The 24,770-nt window shown below is 31.8% G+C and overlaps 1 protein-coding gene across 2 annotated transcripts in view; it reads right to left on the bottom strand.

Annotated features, from left to right (window-relative positions):
• Positions 1-24,770, bottom strand: part of LOC145260609 (protein dpy-30 homolog) — an 89,160-nt gene that overhangs the window by 50,214 nt on the left and 14,176 nt on the right. The window contains exon 1 of one of the 2 annotated variants that reach the window (XM_080118906.1): positions 709-942. The exons of the other annotated variant lie outside the window; for it this stretch is intronic. Within the exon in view, the coding sequence (XP_079975032.1) occupies positions 709-718 (10 nt within the window). The 5' untranslated portion in view covers positions 719-942. Of the gene's footprint in view, positions 1-708; positions 943-24,770 lie in introns of those variants that run through there. 2 annotated transcript variants of the gene reach the window in all.

The following is a 24,770-nucleotide window of genomic DNA, read 5'->3' as shown; positions in this document are numbered from 1 at the left end:
GCGCACGGTCTGTATTCTGCATAAGTACCAGGCAGTATTATTTCAAAATTTAGAGTGAGGGATCAGTTTTGCATAAAAATTTGCATCTAAAATTATCACCCACTTTTTGCCCGGATAGTGTTTTTAATACTAAAAAAAGTTCATTTTATTTAAATTTAAAAAATGTTTTGTCCGGTATTTTTGTTTTTAGAAGATGCGGTTTCTGTTGTTTATTTATTATCATTAATTTTAATTCAAAGAGTAAATAAATTTCACATGAAAAATATTAAGTTTTAATTTTATTAAACAAAATTTGCGTAATCGTAGAATAGACTTAGTAATTCGAAGTCGACAAGTGATAATAAAAATATAATTTAACAAGAGAATAATTTAAAATATTCTAAAATATATGTCTATTTTGAAAATATAAACTTTATATTTCTAATATATATACATAATTACTTATATATTTCACAAAAAAAGATCTTAAAAAACAATCACGGTGAAAACAAAAATGACAAAAAGCGCTCTTTTTTTTATCGTAATAACAGTAATAAATAACATTTAATATTAGAAAAATATAACTATAGTATAAAATTAAAAAATCTTTTTAATTTAAATAATATATAGTAAATAATATAACCGCCGTGTAACGATATTTAAATAATAAAATTTGTTTGTTTGTTTTCTAACATGGAAGGACAAGTCGGAGTTATTATTATATCTTACCTTCCGCCATGTTGGTATCTATGGACTATGATGACGACAGAGTCGCGAATTTAAATAAATTTAATATTTCACATAAAAATGATGATAACACCCCCATAAACAAGTTCTAGAATACTTTCTTAAGTTATTTTATAAAAATATAAAAATTTTAAAAACTATCATCAACAAAACAAACGTAAATCTCGCATACACTTGAATACACGGCTCCCAAGTTCTCGTTGTGTACGTGAGTTCGGAAAAGAAAAAGGAAAAGGTTACCTGTCACAATAACGGTAGTTGTTCGGTTCTCTGCCCTTAGATAGTTTACAAGGGATCATTGGGAAATTACTGGGGTTTGTTTTTGTTTTTTTTTTGGAGGGGCGTATCTTATTTGCATTTAAACTTTAATTCCAATTAGAAATTAGGTTTTGATTTGACAGTTTAAAGGCCTCAAAATTACTTTCGAATAATAAAGTCGAGTATTTTACAGTATAGACAACAAAACAAAAGAGTAGAAACCCAACCAATAAAGTCAACGTGACATTTATTGGATGTGTTTTTTAAGAGTAATGTTTAATTATCGATTTTCGAGTGATTATCGACACTCCCCAAGTAGTCTAAATGTCAGCCATTTTTTTTTTCTTGATCTAAATCTTGATCTCACTCGCAATTACTTGTGTCTCAAAGTAAATAAAAGCTTTATAATAAGATAAAACATAATAAACTTACCTAGGTAGGTAGAATAGTAACTTATCTTGCATTTATTTGTTATGTATTTGTTTTTCTTTTGATTTTTTTTTTTTTTTCACTTTTCCGTTTTGTCGTCTATACTGCAAAATATCCAGGTTCTTATTTAAAACTCACCCTAATTTTTACAAAAATACAGAAAAGTCTTTATGATGTCACAAAACAAAAATGCCATAGTCCAAAAATCACATTAATTGATCAAGTATTCTTTGTTTTTATATAAAATTCATTTCTTTACGATTTTTAGCGATTAATATATATTGTACCCATTAAAAGACTTATTTTCAAATCTCAATACTTCAAACTGAAATATGGCGGATCAAAACACATCTCGATGAAATTTAATTTTCTTAGTTAAAAATACTACTCGATCAATTTACATGATTTTGAGAATTAGTTTCATGACAATAAAGATTTTTCTTAATTTTTGTTTTTAATTAGGTTGAATTCTGGGTACTTGTACAGTTTAGTCAAGACATTAAAAAAATGAAAATATCGAAAAAAGTTTAAATTGTATGTATCCGTTATAGAACGAAGTGGGTTTGTATTACTGTACACATAGATTCGAAAAGTTGTCAAAAAACAAATATATAACAAATAAATGTTATCAAAGGCAAGATAAGTTACTTTTCTTCCCAACTGGATATATTTTTCGTGTTTTTATTCAATGTAACATGTTTATTCAGCTCGAAAAACATACAGTGTTTACCGATGTATTGGAAAATTCAAAATGGCGCCCAACTTTCTCTTTAACACGGTAAGTTTGAGAAAAGGTGTTATAAATAATAAACTAGACAGAATACTATTAAAACCCCACCGAATATATGTCAACCTATGTCACGGTAACATATATTAAGCGAGTTTCTAACAGTATTTTGTCTAGTTTTATATTTACAGCACCTTTTCCCAAACTTACCGTGTTAAAGAGAGAGTCGGGTGCCATTTTGAATTTTCCAATACATCGGTAAACAATGTATGTTTTTCGAGCTGAATAAACATGTTACATCAAATAAAAACACTGAAAACATATCCAGTTAGGTAGAAAAGTAACTTATCTTGCCTTTGATAATATTTATTCGTTATATATTTGTTTTTTGACAACTTTTTCGAATCTATGTATAGTAATACAAACCCAACGAAGTTCTCCGGAAAAAATTTCACTTAATTTCATCAAGTAGTTTTTTTTTGTTGTTTTTTTTTACAGCGGAAAAAACATGTTTTTATGAGAGCGCGTTGAAGACGGCCATTTTGGATTTATAAAAAAAATTTTGTTTGAATTTTAGAAATAACAAAGGGAGATAACTCCAGTTAAAGCGCTGACACCCCTCCCCATCTTTAATACTAGCTAAATCGAACATTTTGCTCGGTATCATAACAGATTGTTTTTTCGCTGTAAAAAAAAAAATACTTGATGAAATTAAGTGAAATTTTTTTTTCAGAGAACCTCGTTCCATAACGGATACGTACAATTTAAACTTTTTTCGATATTTTCATTTTTTAATGTCTTGATTAAACTGTACAAGTACCGAATTCTGGAATTGCACCATATTAACTTTAGAGGAATCATAAAAATTATTATGGCGTTTTGAAACATGGCAGAAAGTCAATTTTTACGATTTCACCGAAATGCGTATGAATTCCAAATTCTCAACCTTTAATTTTTTTTTTTTTTTTTATCATCCAGTGTTGAAGCTACTTTTTGCTTTTCGTGTTGCAATACTTATTTTTAAAAAAATGATTAAATAATGTCCGTACTTCTTGTGTGCGTGCAATGTAAAAATGGCACCTTTCGTTTGGGGTAAAGAAGAAAGAACTGATTTAAATTAAAATTTTTAGTTCCAGAAACGAAATTAAAAAAAAAAAAACGTCATGTGAATATTAATTAACATAACAATTCTTTAGAAACACGAAAACAATGTTGTAGGAATTTAAAAATAAATATCAGATTTAATTGAAAAGCTTTCATTTACAAAAGAACATTGTGGCAGTCAGTCACATGTGCCCATGGATTATTTCCTATTTATGTAAACAAACAAATGCTGGAACTCCTGACTTTTTTGTCTCCCAATTTTTTGTCTGCTAAAATTTTAATCACGTGATTACGGTGTAGCGTCAATAAAATAAACCATTCATTCAAGTTATGCTTGTTATGGATTTAGCTGAATACGATATTAAAAATTACTTTATTGGTACTTATGCACTTATGTTACCAGGCTGGCGGGTGTTTTTGTAACTATTCTGTATTTTCACCTATTGTACATGTTTGGGGTCAAAGTCGCCCCTTCGATTTTTCAGCAAATTATGGACATTATGTTAAATGGGTTGGGTTTTGCAATAGGGTACCTGGACGATGTGTTAATGAAAAGTGCTAGCAAAGAACAACACAAAGTATTCAAAAAGATCCAGGATTATGGATTTAAAGTAAAACAGGAAAAATGTGCATTTTTCATGGAGAAAATAAAATACTTGGGGCAAATCATCAATAAACACGGAAGAAGATCAGATCCAGATAGATAGAGTGCAATAAAGAATATGCCTGCTCCAGAAAATATTGCGTCTTTACAAAGTTTCTTAGGTTTTGAAAATTACTACAATGTATTTGTACCAAATATGCATAAGCTAAGGTCGCCTTTATTAAATGAACTGTTAAGGAAAAACCAAAAATGGGTCTGAGTGCAAGAGTGCAAAGAAGCATTTCGGAAAATTAAAGAGACTTTAACGTCTGACTTGTTTCTGGCACATTTTAATCCCAAGCGTGAAATTATAGTTGCAAGCGATGCCAGCTCCTCTGGCATAGGAGCATACATTTTACTCAAAATGGATGATGGAAAAGTGAAACCCATAGCACATTCATCCCGATCACTTTTGCCAGCCGAAAAGAACTACTCACAAATTGAAAAAGAGGCGCTAAGCATTATATTCGCAGTTAAGAAATTTCATCATTTCCTGCACGGTAGGCAATTTCTGTTACAAACAGACCACAAACCATTATTAACGATTTTCGGATCGAAAAAGGGACTACCACAACATATAGCGAATAGACTCCAAAGATGGGGTACTATACTTCTGAATTATAATTTTCAAATGGAGTATATACCAACTAAAAATTTGGTCATGCAGATGGGTTATCAAGGTTAATACCTAAGCAGACAGAACCATTGGAGGATATGGTAATAGCAGCCATTCAAGCGGAAGTTGAAGTAAAATATATGTTATGTGACACAATAAGAGAAGTTCCAGTAACGCTTGATGAGATTTAGAGTAAGGCAGAGGTGGACGAATTTATTATACACACAAAAGAAAGGATCAACAATAACGAACTGGATGAAGAAATTTATTTAATTTGTGATAACGTCCTGTTATATAGTGACGGACAGGATATTTTCAAAGGAGGGTGTTATACCGGCCTTCCTTGAACAGAGGAATTTACACTGATTAGCACTATAAATAGCGCTAGTAATTCCAACACCGGTGAGAGAGATGTGACTGCACTTCAACTGCTAGCCGAGTGCCCAACAGATATACACGCTTTCCTATCTTTGTACATTATTGTTAATACACTTTTTCCTTAACCGAACCTCAACTTGATTGTTCTTATTTTCACTGCTGTTCCACAACACAACATTTATATATTCCTGAGATAAAATATTTCAGAAAATATTTGGCATGTTGTTGGTTGGCCTATTCTTCTAGTTTTCTGCAATGGGAGGTGTTGGTGGATTTCTGGTGACTTTTTTAAGCAATTTCCATAGCAGATTTGTTTGGTGTTTTTTCATCTCATTTGTGAGACAGTCTTGTTCAAAATGCTTATCTAGTTTTGTGATGGGGGTTGTTTTACTAAATTTTGTTTCTTTGTGTTGGTGTACCATCCTAAGTTTTGGGTTCTGGGAGCTTGCCAGATATTGGCCAGTGTTCACATGTGTTCTTGACCAATCCTTCCAGACTGAGGGCTTGCTGACCTGAAATCAAAACTTCTTATTTATACATATTATTTTGATTCATCAGACTACAGATCTCATCTTGAGTGTGATTTTCACAAAAATGAAAACAGTAGTCCAATTAATTCAAATAATACAAATAACCAATCCTCATCCCAAAAATTCAGAAACGTCCTTATTTATACTTTCAAGTAGATTGTTAGAAGGTGTTTAGAGTTCATTTTTAGAAAAAAGAGGAGGTTAAAGGTTTAATCCTCAGTACAGGCATTATTCAGAATAAAACTGCAAATTACTTAAAACTTCTTACTGATCATGGCTGATGGAAGCAGAACAAAGCATGTTACCTTCTTGAATTAAATAAAAGGCTTTGTTTGAAATTCTGTTCAAATTCCCAAGTTTGATCAGATACACCTGAAGAAGGTTGGAGGTTACATCAGCTTAAACATTGTGAAAATAAGACTCAAGATGAGAACAGTAGTCCAAATAATCCAAACCATCGAAAATATTAATCATCATTTCAAAAGTTCAAAAACATTACCAATATTCAAAATAAAGTTGTCACAAGCGGAGAAATAAAAAAAATCAGCCCTAGCTGAACATGTGTGGAAGAAAGGGTGTAAACATTCCCCAATGTGGCATGATGTCAAAATACTGGATGCAGAAGAAAGATGGCGGATCAGAAAACTTAGAGGCAGCACATATGATAAATAATAATAACATCGTTAGTCATCACAGCATTGAACTAAACTGCATCTGGACGCCCCAAATCACAAAATCTCTGAAAAAGAAAACATGACATATGCCCAGCCCAAGGGAGGTAACTTCACAAAAACAAAAAAAAACTCTTTTTTCCTTAGAGTTGCCCCACTTCCTTTGTATTTTTTTAGAAAAAGAAAAAATATGCATGGGTATTGATCCTCTGTTTCGTAAAACACTTTTTTTTCACTAATATTAACAATTAGTATAGATATCTCAAATAATGAGTAATAGGAAAACCTTTAAAAAATATTTTAGTGACCCCTGAAGATTGAACCTTCTTTATGATCTACGGACCCACCCTCAAACCGACGGTTCGAATTAATGTAATGCAGAGCTAACCCTCTTTTCCTTAATAGAGAAAAGGAAGCATATTTTCAACACCTGAAGAAGGTCGCAGGTTACAGCGACCGAAACGTTGTGTCAATAACACCCAAGATAAGAATAGCAGTCCGATCAATCAACATAAGACATTCACGATGCTTGAATTTTTGAGATGAGGGCTGATTGTTTGTATTACTTGTTTTGATTGGACTATCATTTTCATCTTGAGTTTTATGTGTGTAACGTTTCCGTCGACGTAGCCTTCGGCCTTTGTCAGGCATGTTGGTCACCATCTTAGAAAAGAAAAGAGAAAAGTTACTGGCTCCATAGATGGTTTCATGTTCTTGGATTTGTTTTTATTTTTTTCGACTTGGTTTCATATTTGTGAAATTTTTATTAGACCCTTTGACAACCAAAATTGTTTTTTTTTTCACACATATGGAACCATGGTGAAAAAACAAAAACAACTGCAAGAATATGAAACCATCTACGGAGCCAATCATTTTTCCCTTTCTTTTTCAAGATGGCGACCAACATGCATGATGATGGTCGAAGGCTACATCGACCGAAACGTTGCACAAATAAAACTCAAGATAGGAACAATAGTCCGATCAATGCAAGTAATACAAAGTTGTCTTTATTTTGGTGTAATAGAAGAAAAATAGAAGATAAATATAAGATAAAGGTGTTAATGAAGAAATATGAACAGAGACAAAAGGTTAGAAGATCCTGTTTGTAAAGAGAAAATAGTTCATATATGAAGGAAGGGTGTTTTTACATACACACACATTTAAATGCCTACTAGACACTGTCCTCGAGTGTCTAAGGTCTCTCTATACAGGGGTTTGTCAGAACAACCTGGCATGAGGATAGTTTTCCCTAGAAGTAAACCCTGACCAAATATTCAAAATCACATAGTATTCGCAGCCCAATTACAATCTCCTATCTATAGCTAACTTACATTAGCTTTTTACGAGAAATGGTGCACCTTCTCTAAATGATATTACCTCAATTAACAGCATGAAGCTTGATACTCCACCAGAGTAGATGAATTCTTGTCTTGGAATCCAGTAAGACCAAGAGACCAAAATTAAAGATATACTAAAACGTATGAAAATGGTTAATTGGGGAGAGGAAGATTATGTTCTTAATTTCTTTACTAACTCAGTATTTGAGAGATAAAGAACTTAAATGGAACATTCGAATATCTATGTATCTCATATAGCGTTCAAGTGTTAGCCCCAGGTCGTGGGTCCCTTGATTTCTGAGAACTTTGACTGAAACAAAATGAAACAAAAAATATTTATACACGTGTGTGGAAGTCAAGTTGTGTCTGTGTGTGTATGTGCTACATAATCTAGTTCATGTGTGTGTATGTGCTACATGATCTCGTTCATGTGTGTGTATGTGCTACATGATCTCGTTCATGTGTGTGTATGTGCTACATGATCTAGTTCATGTGTGTGTATGTGCTACATGATCTCGTTCATGTGTGTGTATGTGCTACATGATCTCGTTCATGTGTGTGTATGTGCTACATGATCTCGTTCATGTGTGTGTATGTGCTACATGATCTCGTTCATGTGTGTGTATGTGCTACATGATCTCGTTCATGTATGTGTATGTGCTACATGATCTAGTTCATGTGTGTGTATGTGCTACATGATCTCGTTCATGTGTGTGTATGTGCTACATGATCTAGTTCATGTGTGTGTATGTGCTACATGATCTAGTTCATGTGTGTGTATGTGCTACATGATCTCGTTCATGTGTGTGTATGTGCTACATGATATCGTTCATGTGTGTGTATGTGCTACATGATCTCGTTCATGTGTGTGTATGTGCTACATGATCTCGTTCATGTGTGTGTATGTGCTACATGATCTAGTTCATGTGTGTGTATGTGCTACATGATCTAGTTCATGTGTGCCGACGGTTGCCATGTTTTATTCTTGTCGAATCCCAGAACTGGAAGGCCGAGTGGGTTTAGGCTGTGCCCCAAGATAGAAGATTGGGGCTTGAAAGGAAGGTTGTGGAATGTCAGTCCACTGTGTGGCTCAAAAAGATTGAGAGTCTGGTTAGTCTTGCCTTTTTATCACCTTCCATCATGTGCTCAGCTCATCTCATTGACCTCTGATTGTGTAAGCCAGAAAGGAAGTAAAATGTTTGCACCAATCAGCGCTAAGCTTAGAAATTAAGCACAAATTCAAAATCATAATTCATTGTTGTCACATGTAGTAGTGCTTTTTGTTTTTTTGTTTTTTTTTACAAGGAAGTCACTACTTATCAAGGCCCGAAGGCCATTTGAGGATAAAAATTAATGCATGTCAAGAGGTTGGTGAGGTAACACTGTTATAATGAGTAGTGATGGCAGTTGGGTAGAATTTTAGTATTTAAGAGGACGGTTCAAAAAGAACTTGTTTACATTGGACTTGAAAACGACCGTGTTGTAGTCAACTGGAAAGTAGTACAACAGTATAGAGTTTCACAGGTAAACAGTTCTAGTAAGAAGAAAAAAGGTTGCCTTTGACTTGATTATAAAGACAAACTTTTCCTTCACCTTTAAATGAGATTTATTCCTATATTGCAAACAGCAAGCAGAAACAGGCCAAAAACAGGTTTTGTAACACGTCAAGAAAAACAGCAGAGTTGGATGCATGCACATACAGGGTGACCCCCCCAAAAAACGGGCCCCAACTCTAATTAGGCCCTGTTTCTTAGTGTTTTGTCTGAATGAAATGAAACTTTGGTCATAACTAGCTTATTATATTCAAAACATCACATCAAAAAACTAGGGTCTTTGGCCTTTTTTTCTCCGTTTTACAGCATATGTTCTGGATGGCCTACATTTAGCTCCGTGCATTTCTTGAGGCACAGCACGAAGTTGTCCATGACGTTCTTACAGACTGAATTGGTAATGGCTCTCATCTCCTCCCTGATGGCTTCCTTGAGTTCCGTGATGGTTCTGGGTTTCCCTGCGTAGACTCTGTCCTTAAGATAGGCCCAAAGAAAAAAATCTGGGGGCTTAGGTCCAGGCTATGGGGTGCCCACTCAAAATCAATCTTGAGACTGATCACTCGGCCTCTGAAGTTCTCTTTCAGCCAATCTCAGGACAGATTTGAGGTGTGAGAACTTCTCTGTCCTGCTGGAACCAGAACTTGCTCATAAGCGAGGGATTGACTTCGCTTACACACAGAGCATTTCGGACTCTGCTAGAGAAACTCTCTCACTCTTTCGACCAGCTCGGCTGTTCGCTTCTTGGGACGTCCCAAGTGACTTGGACGGTTCTCTCTGGCAGCTTTGAGGTTCTCCACGGTCCCATACTTCTCAAAATGGTCAACCCAGTTCTGAATTCTGCTTTTAGATGGAGCCTTTTCACATTTGAACTGACGCATGAAACTGTCCTGGGTTTTCTTAAACGAGCCTGTCTTGTAGTAAAATTTAACACAGTGTTTTCTTTGTCCCAGCTCCCACTGGGGTCTTGGTGTACTCACTGTCATTGATTCTGCCATGTCCTGTAAAATAAGGGCAATCGGTGAATAAATAATGGAGATATCACATAAAATGTACACGGGGCCTGTTTTTTGGGGGTCACCCTGTATACTTGCCGAAGTTGTAATAGTTGCAAAGCCAACCTGCTTCAAAAAAGGCCAAATATAATTTTTTCAGGCCAAATTGCTTCAAAAAAGGCCAAATTTGCGAAATTTGGCTCTAAAAAGGTCAATCTGGCAGCTCTGGATAAAAATATGAGAGTGACCTCCCTTTGATGTAACCTCGTTTTCGAATAGCATTATAATAATCCATGATCATTGTTGTAATGGTGTGAGAGATAAAATAGACACTATTTTCATAGAAATGTTAATAAACATTTGATGCATGTTATTGTTTTTCTTGTTGAAAGAAACATTTTTTTATGCTGTTCAACCGAGAATTTCTTTAACCCTTATCCTCAAGTGGCTCACGAACCTTGATAAACGATGACTCATTAGCAAAAAATAAAAAATAAAAAAAATAATATTTACTCTTCCATTGAAGAGAAGTTTTTTATTAATTTATTTGTTTTGTTTTGTTAACAGCAGCAAACTCTTTTCTTACCATTTGGAATGTCAGACGGTAAAATGCAAAAATAGTGTTCAAACACATAACTGCATACATGAAGAATCTCTCCCTCTCTCTTTTGCTCGCTTTCTCTCTCATTTTATCTATCCCACTCACCCTATCTATCTATCTATCTATCTATCTATCACACTTTCTCTATATCCATCTATTTATTTATTTCTACCTTTCTCTCTCTCTCCCTCTCTCTCTCCCTCTGTATATATATATATATATATATATATATATATATATATATATATATATATATATATATATATATATATATACTAGCAAGGAGATCCGAGGTTGTCAGGATTGAATGAGAAACAACAAATGTTTCACCTACCCATACATCAAAATCAATGAAATCATCAATTTTTCGATCAAACTGCCTACTCTAGTTGGAGACCCACTGTAGTACACTAGGAGGAAAGTTCATATGCTTTCCTGCAATGATAGTCCACAATACAATGTAGTTTACATTGCTCTGTAGAGAACCTACTGTTGATTTTATAAAATTATTTTTATATAATGATTTGAATTAAAGTTTAAAATGCAAAAGTCAAGTATCATGGTTCATTTGTGCTCTAAACAGAAACATTCATTTCGAACGCACTCCTGTCATATCAAAGAACTTACTCTTGATTTTATATGCCTGTCCCTTCTGCTTGTGTGGTAATAAAATTTCTCAAATGCACCTGTGATGTTAGACTGTATAAGGTCTTAACTTTGGTAAAAATCGGACCGTTCCTTCTTTCATCAGATTATTTCGATTTTTGACATTTATCAAAGGCATTCCTATAAAAACCTATCTAAGAATACTCCCAGACACACACATAAAGTACATTAATGTAGAATTAAAAAAATCGACCCATTCATTTCAGAGTCCACAGGGAACGAACAGACACACCCAAAGTGCCTTTTCTCTCTCTCTCTCTCTCTCTCTCTCTCTCTCTCTCTCTCTCTCTCTCCATATATATATACACTTTAAAAACATTTTATGCAAATATGATTCACTTCAATTTTGTAGTTTCTTTTAATGCATTAACCTGCAAAATTTATTGTATATTTTGCAAACCTCTTTCCTCTGATGAGAAAGATTGCATTTTTCGAAACTCCACGGAATAAGGTTTATCTATACAGTTTGTCAGCTAATTAAAAATTTTGTATACCTTCTTTACAGGTTTTAATGTTTTTTTGAAAATTTGAATTAATTTACAATAAGATTTTTCTATTATATATATATATATATATATATATATATATATATATATATATATACTTGTTTATTGTTATATAAACATGCTCACATCCCGCTGCTACAAATAGCCACTTGTTTCAATCAAACAACAGATATCATCAGGCAGCGACTTGACTATTCAAAAGTTCAATGAATAATGGATTTTTATTTTAGGTAGGAACTCTTTAGAAGTTGGAGTTAAAAAACTTAAAACACAGAACTTTAATTAAATAAAAAAGTAAAAAGGGAGAGGCAATTTAAATAAAGTTAAAAGATTACAATGGGGAGAGAGTGATTGAGAAGAGAAAAAAAGGAATAGAGACAGAAATAGAGAAAGAAAATAGAGAGAAAACAAAATAGATAGAAAAAGAAGAGAGAAAATATATATATATATATATATATATATATATATATATATGTATATATATATATATATATATATATATATATATATATATATATATGATATGGAGAAGAAAAGAAAAAAGATATAAATGGTTATTATAAAGAGAATAAGAACTAGAAGGAAAAGGAAAAAATAATGAGATCTAGTTAAATAGAGAAAGAGAGAAAGTAAGAATTTGACAGTATATAGAAAAAGAAAAAGAAAAAGATCTGCGTGTCAACCAATTTATGAACAATTATACAATTCAGTAATGAAACATATTATTACAAATACAAACAGAAGATACAATCCAAGCGTCAGAAATGAACGTGTCAAAAAAGGCAGTGAATGTATTCAGCTAGCATATTTATCCTCTTACATACGTCCACGAGTAAAATCAACGCAATTCAAACATACGTCTACCATTAATTAGGCCCTTTATGCTAAATGATATAAGTTTAAAGTTTTCGCGTTTTTATTAGATAAATATATGAATAAAAGAAGAAAATAATGATAAAACAATATTAAAATTATTATTAATAACAATAAACATAATAGTAATGATAATTATAATAATAATAATAATAATAATAATAATAATAATAATAATAATAATAATAAAAAACAGAATAAAATTAATATTTATTATCTTTTTAATATAACATATTTAGCCATAAGAGGGGATTAAATAAATTAAATAGGTCCAATAATTATAAATAAAAAACTACTAATATTTACGTATATAAAAAGAATACAATACAAATATGTATATACACACACACACACATATATATCCATATATACACACACATACACACACACATATATATATATATACATATATATATATATATATATATATATATATATATATACATATACATGCACATAAGTAAAGGTGTAACTATACTATTAAGTTGGAAGTTTAAGCTATTTAAGTATAGATATAAAGTCATATTAAATCACAAAATAATACATTCAAGACCAGATTACTAATAACACAGATACAAGTACACTTACCTATAAATATATAAATATATTCAGGCAAAAGAAGTAATTAAATCAACGAAATACTCAAAAGTAGCGACGCACAGGTAGATAGTACCCAAATTAAAAATAATAAGATACATATGTATATACCCACAGAGAACCAACCGACATACAAATAAGCATATATATATATACATATATATATATATATATATATATATATATATATATATATATATATATATATATATATATATATATATATAATCTTATGTATACACATACATACAAAAAATACACAAATATATGCACACAATCATATACTAATAAACAACAACGCACACACACATATATATACTCACACATAAATATGTATAATTTACATAAATTATATATATAGAAATACATAAGAATACAAATAATTTGGCAAGAGTACAGATAGATGCATACACACATAGAAACAAACAAATGGATTGAATAAACATGGGAGGGTATACCAAATAATATAGAAATATATAGATCTAAGTACACACGGTCATAAAATAAATACATAGACACATACATATACACATAGACACACAGGTATATAAGATAGGAGAAGTAAAGAATGAAATCAGGAGAGGAGAAAGTATATTAATAGTATTTTAATAAATTATAGAAATCAGTGACAATTTTTAATTTATTTAAATTTTATATCTAAACTAAATTACTTAAAAGATGGTTTTTATAATGTTTGCAATTAATTGAATTTTCGTGCTTCTTATTTAGTAATTTATCTCTTTCTCTAAAAGTAAGTATAAATAATTTCTCATAAAGACATAGGTAGCAAGGCGAGTTTAAAGATGAACAGGTTTTCGCTTTCTTTAAAATTTTCCAATTTACTATTGGGGAGTAACCTTGCTCTACTAGTTCATTGTAATATTTAGACAAGGAAGTTCTATTTTTGTACTCATTATTTTCAAAAGAGCACTTGTGACCGGTAAATCTTTCTTTAAAATTGTTATTTGTCATTCCTATGTAATATTTTTTTTCATTCGGATTTTCCTTAGTAGAAATAGTTGCTTGGTACACTACAGAAGTAATTTGACAATTTCCTTTAAGAGGGCATTTTGATTTAATTCTACAGTTACAACTTTCGGTAGCAATGGGTGTGCTATTTTTGTTTAATATTTTGTTATTATGTTTTTTAATTATTTTTTCAAGGTTTTCATTACAGCTATAACTAAGTTTTATTGTATTTTTATTGAAAATTTTATGTAGTATGTTATTAATAGGGAAGTGCTTTTTAATTAAGTTTAAGAATTTCATTCCTAGATTTGTTTTAAGTTTCAGATTAAAAGGGGGATTGTACCACAGGATTTTTCTCTTACGGTTTCTATTTGTATTTGTGTTTGGGTGTGTTGGTTCTATGAACTCAATTTGGGTGTTTTTGTATCCACTATCCTTAAGGGCCCTGTTATAGAAATATTTATGTTTATTAAATGTTTCAAGATTGGAAGAATTGTCACTGATTCTTTTACTAATTGATTTGGGGATATGCCTAATGATAGATTTTGGGTGATTTGATAGGGGGTGTACATAAATTGGGTTTGAGTTTTCCTTCCTATATGGTTGGTAGATGCCTTTCCTTAAATCAAAGTTCACATCCAAAAAATTTACAGTTTTAACATCTGATATAATATCCACTTTTAATTTAATTCTATGGAATTCATTTAAGATAATCTTTTTGATTCTTTCACATTTAGGGCCGTTGGATTCCTTGATGATCATCAGTCCATCATCACGATACAAGCCTATATCCATGACATTGATGTCTTTGGTTAAGTTGTATAGTATGAATAGACCTACTAAGTCTGTCATTTCAGCCGAATCCAAAGACCCCATGGAAATGTCAAACAGGTCATTTTGATCTTTTTTCAACCACTGATCATTTCCACTAATTAATGTAGTATTTCTACATGTCCGTATAATTTCAATTTCAGTGTCTTTTATATCAGACAGGAGTTTGGCAAACTCCATCACCTCTTCGAATAGTTCCTTAGATATGGAGGGATAGTAATTCACAATATCGAATTGTAAGAAAGTACAATTCTTTTTATTATGTATATTGGAAAACCATTTAATGGTATCCGCTGTGTTAACCCATAGATTTAGTTTATATGTTGATTTAATTTGATAGTTAACTCTTTCTAGTATATTTTTACTTAATTTACCAATTTCGGGTTTCGTAGGATTAATTAACCTAGTTGTAGGTTTATTTTCAAAATTTATCTTATGGTCTTTAAGCAAAATATATGACTGTTTTTTTTTGTAAAATTCCCACTCTATTACTAATTTTAAGTCTATCAGTTATTTCTTTACTATCCTTGTCAATTTTTTTGCAAATATCTATATTTGATTTTTGTTGTTTATTAGTATATGATTGTGTGCATATATTTGTGTATTTTTTGTATGTATGTGTATACATAAGATTATATATATATATATATATATATATATATATATATATGCTTATTTGTATGTCGGTTGGTTCTCTGTGGGTATATACATATGTATCTTATTATTTTTAATTTGGGTACTATCTACCTGTGCGTCGCTACTTTTGAGTATTTCGTTGATTTAATTACTTCTTTTGCCTGAATATATTTATATATTTATAGGTAAGTGTACTTGTATCTGTGTTATTAGTAATCTGGTCTTGAATGTATTATTTTGTGATTTAATATGACTTTATATCTATACTTAAATAGCTTAAACTTCCAACTTAATAGTATAGTTACACCTTTACTTATGTGCATGTATATATATATATATATATATATATATATATATGTATATATATGTGTGTGTATGTGTGTGTATATATGGATATATATGTGTGTGTGTGTGTGTGTGTGTATACATATTTGTATTGTATTCTTTTTATATACATAAATATTAGTAGTTTTTTATTTATAATTATTGGACCTATTTAATTTATTTAATCCCCTCTTATGGCTAAATATGTTATATTAAAAAGATAATAAATATTAATTTTATTCTGTTTTTTATTATTATTATTATTATTATTATTATTATTATTATTATTATTATTATTATAATTATCATTACTATTATGTTTATTGTTATTAATAATAATTTTAATATTGTTTTATCATTATTTTCTTCTTTTATTCATATATTTATCTAATAAAAACGCGAAAACTTTAAACTTATATCATTTAGCATAAAGGGCCTAATTAATGGTAGACGTATGTTTGAATTGCGTTGATTTTACTCGTGGACGTATGTAAGAGGATAAATATGCTAGCTGAATACATTCACTGCCTTTTTTGACACGTTCATTTCTGACGCTTGGATTGTATCTTCTGTTTGTATTTGTAATAATATGTTTCATTACTGAATTGTATAATTGTTCATAAATTGGTTGACACGCAGATCTTTTTCTTTTTCTTTTTCTTTTTCTATATACTGTCAAATTCTTACTTTCTCTCTTTCTCTATTTAACTAGATCTCATTATTTTTTCCTTTTCCTTCTAGTTCTTATTCTCTTTATAATAACCATTTATATCTTTTTTCTTTTCTTCTCCATATCATATATATATATATATATATATATATATATATATATATATATATATATATATATATATATATATATATATATATATATATATATTTTCTCTCTTCTTTTTCTATCTATTTTGTTTTCTCTCTATTTTCTTTCTCTATTTCTGTCTCTATTCCTTTTTTTCTCTTCTCAATCACTCTCTCCCCATTGTAATCTTTTAACTTTATTTAAATTGCCTCTCCCTTTTTACTTTTTTATTTAATTAAAGTTCTGTGTTTTAAGTTTTTTAACTCCAACTTCTAAAGAGTTCCTACCTAAAATAAAAATCCATTATTCATTGAACTTTTGAATAGTCAAGTCGCTGCCTGATGATATCTGTTGTTTGATTGAAACAAGTGGCTATTTGTAGCAGCGGGATGTGAGCATGTTTATATAACAATAAACAAGTATTATCAGCTCTTTTTATTGAGCACTATCTAACAACCTCGTTGAATTCATTAGTCCATTACTTTTGAATATAAAAAAACCCGAGTATATATATATATATATATATATATATATATATATATATATATATATATATATATATATATATATATATATATATATATATATATTGTAGTCGATAAATGGAATTTGCAGATAAAAAACAATGCTTTCTACCGTTTGTTTGTTTTTTGGGGGTTTTTTTTGTCAATTCTAATAAACTTTAATGTTAGGTTCCAAATTATGCAGTCGAAATTACCTGAATATTACTGAATCGGAAAAAAAAAAAAAAAAGGCTTTAATCGTGTTAGCAGGTGAAAAATTTGCGGCCATCTTGTTTTATAAAATAAATCGAAACGGAAACTTACCCTCCTTTTGAATCTCCTGTGTCTTACATAAGCAAATGCGATCGTTTTCTTTAAAATCTATTTTCTTTAATAAATAATTTTTTACTTTATCAATTTTCGTAATTTTTGGATATAATCATCTTTAAAATACGAGGAATACGTAGATACCATTGTTTTCATGTGAAATTCAGTTTTACGATTTCTGAAATTTCGTTCTGATAGTGTAAAATCGTCCATTTTTTAAATCGCCACTTAGACTTAAGGTTTGTGATAAAAGCTAGAATAATCCTCAAACGCGGGAGGGGTACTTAAGTTAAATCTATATGATCGCACACTCTAAATAGTTGGGTTCATAAAGGACAACGATTGTACCGATTTAGGATCCTAAAGCAAACATTTATCCTATTGTCTCCTATTTCTTTATTTTTGTTGTTTCTTAATATGATTTTTTTTTTTGCTGAAAATCAATCAAAAAAAATGTTGAGGTAAGTTATATCCCTTACATTGCCACCCTTAAGTAAAAAGTAGGTTGAATAATTTACTTTTTTTTTTCAAGTAATTTACAATGTCGAAATTAAAACTTAACCAAATGTTATGTTAGACAACTCTTACTTTACTTTATGTGGAATTACCTCCCTTTAATCGTTTATTTCATGCTAAAAGTAAAATTAAAACTTGTAAGCTGAAGAAAAAGCTATTTAAATTAATCACATTTGGTTAAGTTTTTATTTTATTTATTTTAAATTTAAATCAGTAATCATTGCTATTACCGACATAAATTATTTTAAAGAAAACACAATCGGGAAATTAATTAAAAACAATTTATTTTGGCTTTAATACCCTAGTCCGGTAACTAATAATCTTGACTTACTACGATAGACTTTATTTACTAAATTTGTGACCTATTAGCGTAAACAACTTTTATATATAATATTGGTGCTTGTGCAGCTTAGCAAAGACATTTTAAAAAAATGCCTGTTATATAATGAAAATTTCATCAAGACATCACAAGTAGTTTTTTTTTTTTAACAGAAAGAATCAAATTTTAGTGAGACTTGTCGCGGCGAAATCAATTTGGGAATTTCCAGCTATGAGGAGGGAGAGCGCCAGGGGAGATAACTCCGTCTAATTCTTTAATTTTGCCAAAATTTGAAGAGATTATGTTTAGTTTCGAATGATTTTATTTATTTATTTATTTTTCCAAAAATCGTTTAAAAATTTATTAATAAAATTATCAGAACTTTATGTGCGTTTTGTCAAACTTCAACAACGCATAACGCATACAATTTTTGAGACGTTCGACCTCGAGCCACTCCAACCAACACCAGAGCAATTCAGCAACAGGCTGAAAGAGGAAAATTATCGCCCTGAAGTTGCAAAGATATTACAGCTTTTTACAATGCAAAAAGGCTTGGTAAGAGGATACTGTGTGAATTCACTCATACATAAGATATGAACTCTTCCAAACTGTATAAATATACCGAGAGGTAACCATTCTGAGGTGGTGTGCTGGTGTGTGTGTATTTCGTAATACGCCATATGGATACTACAAGTCTTGTTCCCCATCTATTCTGTCTTGTTGTAAATACAAATGCCTTTTTCTAAACCATATCCATTTTGGAGTGTGTAGGATTTATCGGGTTGGTGACTCGTTTTTTTTTTACCCTGTCTAGGAGCGAGAGACTAGTGGTAAATGCACCAACCCAGATGTGATAATACTCCATGCATGGGTGAATAGTGGCTTTGTAGAGGTACAGGATACTCTCAGGTGTAAGTAACCTTCTAGCATGGTAGAGGGAGCCTATCTTCTTCATAGCAGCCTTAGCAATTACCTCAATGTATTTGTTTCAATTCATGTTGCATGTGAACGTTAATGCCTAGGAGTTTGAACGAAGTATATTCAAGTAGTGTATTATTAGTCATAGCAATTGGTGGTTGAGAAGGTTTCTTGTAGTTATTGAAGGAAAGAAGTATAATCATGGCAGCATTAAATGTTACCATCCATTTATATCCCCATTTCACTACATACTGGAGGTCTTCCTCTAGGGTTTCCACCATTGCCTTGAATATGTGTTCATTCATTTTCTCCTCGTATCTGTTATAAAGTATGGTGTCATCAGCAAATATACCCATCTCAGAGACAATTTTATCAGGGAATTTGTTTATGAATACTAGGAATAATAACGGTCCAAGAATCGACCCCTGAGGCTCACTTGCAGTTATATTATATTGTTTTAATGTATGACCATAGAGAACAACCTGGATTCTTCTCTTGTTTAAGAAGAATTTAATTATGCTAAGTATTCGTCCAGTAATACCATATTATTTGATTTTCATGAAAACGTAAGTTTTCCAATCTTATAAATAAACTTCTTTCCAGTTAACGAAAAACAAAAATTAAGAAATGTACGCGCGGAGTTTGAACCTACAGATCATGTCATGCAAAAACAAAACCAAAACGAAACACGTAAATTATCAAGTCTTATAAAATTCTCTGCAGTTAATGAAAAACAATTAAGATACTTACGTGCAGAGTTTGAACCTACAGACCACTCTATGCAAAAAAAAAAAAAAAAAAAAAAAAAAAACATGTTATCAACTTACCCACAGTAGAATTTTCACGGCCCATTGTTCTATCATTGTTACTAATCGACGACATGGATAAAATGGCTTTACTGATCATAGTAAATTAAAATAAGTTTCGATTATCGAGTATTGGTAATTCTGGGACAAAAATTAACTAAGATCACTCCCAGATTATACACTAAAGTTCTGTAAATTTTGAAGAAAATTTGTTCAGCTGTTTCAGAGTCTATAAGGAACGAACTCACACACACATGCATACACATGCACACACACACAGAGTAACATTTATAAATATATATATATATATATATATATATATATATATATATATATATATATATATATAAAAGAGTTTTTGAAGGCTTACAATGCAGGAATGCACAGTCGTTGTGAGCAGATACATAAACAAATAATAAATAATTCAATAATACTTTTTATTTACCTGATTGGTTTGTTTTTCCTTCTTTTTTTTCAACTGTTGATGTTATTTATTCCATAGGTCTTTTCGAGTGTATGAATCATATTCAGTAGAGAAACATATATCCACTCTCTAGGCCGTCAATTTTAAAGTGGCTGTTGTGCTTAAATTTTTAAAAATTTAAACGCTATAAAGTTTAAATTAATTACTTTTTTTTTTTTTTTTTTTTTTTTTACAAAGGCAACACCACATTATCAAGGCCCAGAGGCCACTCAAGGATAAGGGTTAAAGAGTGTACAGTAGAAGTTGGTCAATATAGTAATCATTAGTAATGAAAATTTGGTAAATTTAATAACTTATATGGAACGGCTCATCAAGAACTTATTTACTTTAGACTTGAACAAAACCATATTGTAGTCAGCCGGAAAGCAGGAAAACGGAAGACAATTCCACAGGCGTGCAGTTCTAAGAAAGAAGCTTTGTTCATGGAATCTACGTTTAGGTTTAGGCACAGATAAAGAGTGGGGGAAATTATTGATAGTGTTTACAGCTAGACGAGTGTTTCTTGTGAAAGTTTGGCGAGGGGGGACCATAGATTGAAGCTCAGTTGAACACTTTCCATGAAAATAACGATACATCAGAGACAAACTCGCAACATCTCTTCTGTGAGATAGAGGTTGCAAGGAGGAGAAAAGGACATCTCCTACGAGGCTACGAAGTCTATTTTGAACTCTATCAAGGCAGGACAAGTTCTTTCTAGCAGCTCCTGCCCAGATGTGGCAACAGTATTCCATCCTTGGACGTACCTGGCTCTTATATAGATAGAGAATTGCATCAGCAGTGAGATATCTACTGGATCGATAGAAAGATCCCACCATTTTTCCAGCGGCCTTGGCAACAGATTTGATATACGTGTTCCATTTAAGATCAGGAGTAATGGTCAAGCCCAGAAGCTTGTCAAAACTTGAGGCCTCCTGAAGACGAGAGCCATTCATTTCAATTGATGACAAATGTGGATTAGAATGTTGATGATGTAAAGAGAGAAGCTTGGTTTTAGATGCATTAAAAGTAACCAGCCACTCCTTTCCCCATTGTACTACGTGCTCAAGATCAGAGGAGAGAGAATTGGAGAGAACTTGCTCGTTTACTGTCTTAGATGTGGTACCATAAATGGTAGTGTCGTCAGCATAAATGTCTACAAATGATGTAAGGATATGATTTGGAAGATCATTAATGTAGATCAGGAAAAGAGTTGGGCCCAGGATGGATCCCTGAGGGACACCGGCATTAATATTGTGAGCTTCTGATTTTTGCCCCTCAACTACTACTCTTATGAATCTATCAGAAAGAAATGATTTAATAATTGAGAAGACTTTTCCAGCTATACCATAGCTAGCGATCTTATGAAGTAAACCTTTATGCCATACCCTATCAAAGGCTTTAGATATGTCAAGAGCAATTGCCCTAGAAAGATTGCCACCGTCGAGAGATTTGCTAATCCTATGCGATATAACTGTAAGGACATCTGCTGTAGATCTAGCAGAACGGAAACCATATTGAGTGTCACTAAGAAGGTTATTTTTGTTGAGATGTTTGATTACTTCTGTATTTAATACAGATTCTAGCAACTTACTCATGACGCACAGGAGACTTATTGGCCTGTACTGAGAGGGGGATGAGCGATCACCTGAATTCTTAAATACAGGGCATACTGATGAGATTTTCCAGGGAGATGGGAAACTATTCTCCTTAAGACAACGTTTAAACAGTTTTGTAAGTATGGGCGCTAGTTCAGGTTGAAGTTTTTTGAGTACTATAATTGGAATACCATCAGGGCCAGTTGCTTTACTGGAATCAAGGTTTTTGATTAGCTTGGCAACATCACGTACAGATATACGTATATCACATAGTGTGTTTTCAGATACAGGAGGAAATATTGGGGGTTGGCGGCCTTGATCGCAAAAGGTAGAATTAGCTGCAAAATTCTTGACAAAGAGTTTGGCTTTGTCTGATGCTGACGAGATTACCTCAGATCCATTGATAATAGTTGGGATGGAGCACACGCTTCTGTTCAGGATTCTGTTTGCTATTTGCCAAAACTGGTGGGAACCAAGCCGCTGCTCAGCTACTTTGGACTTAACAGATTGAGCATACAACTCTCTTGCGTTCCTTATTACTTTCTTACAATGGTTGCTGGCAGTCCTGAAAACGGCTTTAGTTTCCATACATCTATTACGTTTGAAGCAGTGGAAAAAGTGATTTCTGTGCGCAATGGCAGCAGCACATTCTGGAGAGAACCATGGCTGGCTGTTAGGTTTTTGCTGAAATTTTTTAGAGGGTATGAAATGGTCAATACCTACAATTAACCATTCAGTTAGGTCTAATACTATAGAGGACACATCCTTTTTAAACATGGAATGCAGAGGTAGATCAGATATAAATGTACGGAAGCTATCCCAGTCAGCCTTAGTGTATCGATATACTGTACGATGAAGAGGTACGTCTGGGGACTTATTACATTTCATTTTTATCTTAATTGATACAACAGAGTGGTCGGAAGATCCAAGAGGCGACAGAACAGAAACTGAACATAGTTCAGGGCAAGTTGTGAGAAAAAGGTCTAGTAGGCTCGCATACTGGCCGTCATTATCGGGCACACGGGTAGGTTCCTGAACAATCTGAGTGAGGTCATAGGCAATGGAGAAATCATGACAGAACCTCCCCTCATCATCGGTCTTGTTTGAGTGGGTCAACCATTCGACGTTGTGAACATTGAAGTCTCCACATACGTGAATGTTAGCTGAAGGATAAGTAGAAAGGACTTGGTCAATTTTCTCAGATATGCTTTGAAAGATAGTAACTCCGCTGTTGTGGGGGCGATAGAGAGTAAATATAAATGCAGTAGTGTGAGCTAAAGCAACCCGGAAGCACATATAAGGTAAGTAAGGATCTTCCCTGGAGATGTCCCTCCCACATGGAAAGCTATCTTTAATATAGGCACATATTCCATGCCCATGGCGATCTTGGGGGTCAGATTTAGAAGTTAAGTTAGAGTATCCTGTAATTGCAAACTCATCAAGGGAAATAGCCTGTCCAATGCCAGTTTCACTTAAAAATAAAAGGTCTGGTTTAGTCTCCTGTAATTGGGTTTCAACCTCTGGAAGGTTAGAACGTAGACCCCTGATGTTGGAGAAGGAGACATGGTAGTAGGGGTCTACGTTGGAAGTTGGAGAACCGGGTTTAATCGTGTATTTTTTCTTGAAACTTGTCATGATGAAATTTTGGAATTTGTGGACTAGGTCGACAGATTTACTTAGAGCAGGACAGAGAGGGGAAACTAAGAGAGAAAAAGAAACGAAGAATTTTTTTTTTTTTTTTTTTTGTACCACATGATAAGGTAAAGCCGTAACAATTACCCACTAGTATGGCATCGAGAGGCCCCACCAGAAGCTACTGCATGGTCCAGATTCCATTCACCAAATGGCAATACAGCAGCCCCAGTACTTTGCACCTGCTGATAGGACAGCCTCCTTAGTGGTTAATCCAAGGTTCGGGTCCCTGACTATCAGGCGGATAACGTCAGCCCAGTTACATATTTTTATGAATATATAAAATATTTTTTATAAAGATATTACATGATTTCATGAATATGTTACACATTTCCATGAATATATTACATATTTTTATGAAAAGATTACATATTTTTATAAATATATTACATGTTGAAATGAATATATTACATATTGAAATGAATATATTACATTTTTCTAATATATATTACCGATGTGCATGAATATATTACATATTTTTATGAATATATTACATATTTTTATGAATATATTACATATTTACATGAATATATTACATACTTTTATGAATACATCTGTGCCATTAATATGGCACAGATTTTCATGATTATACTACATATTCTAATAAATATATTACATATTTTTATGAATATATTTCATATTTTCATGAATATATTACATATTGTCATGAACATATTACATATTTTCATTAATATATTACATATTTACAGAGATATATAGCTTATATTTATGAATATGTAACTTATTTTCATAGGTGTCGTACATATTTTAATAAATATATTGCATATATTTATGTATATTTTACACATTTTTATGAATATATTACTTATTTTTATGAATATATTAAATATTTTCATGAAAATATTAC

Source organism: Euprymna scolopes, chromosome 36 (assembly GCF_053919585.1).
Source record: "Euprymna scolopes isolate OS-2025 chromosome 36, ASM5391958v1, whole genome shotgun sequence".
Classification (NCBI taxonomy): Eukaryota; Metazoa; Mollusca; class Cephalopoda; order Sepiida; family Sepiolidae; genus Euprymna; species Euprymna scolopes.
This window is presented reverse-complemented; position numbering and strand designations above follow the sequence as displayed.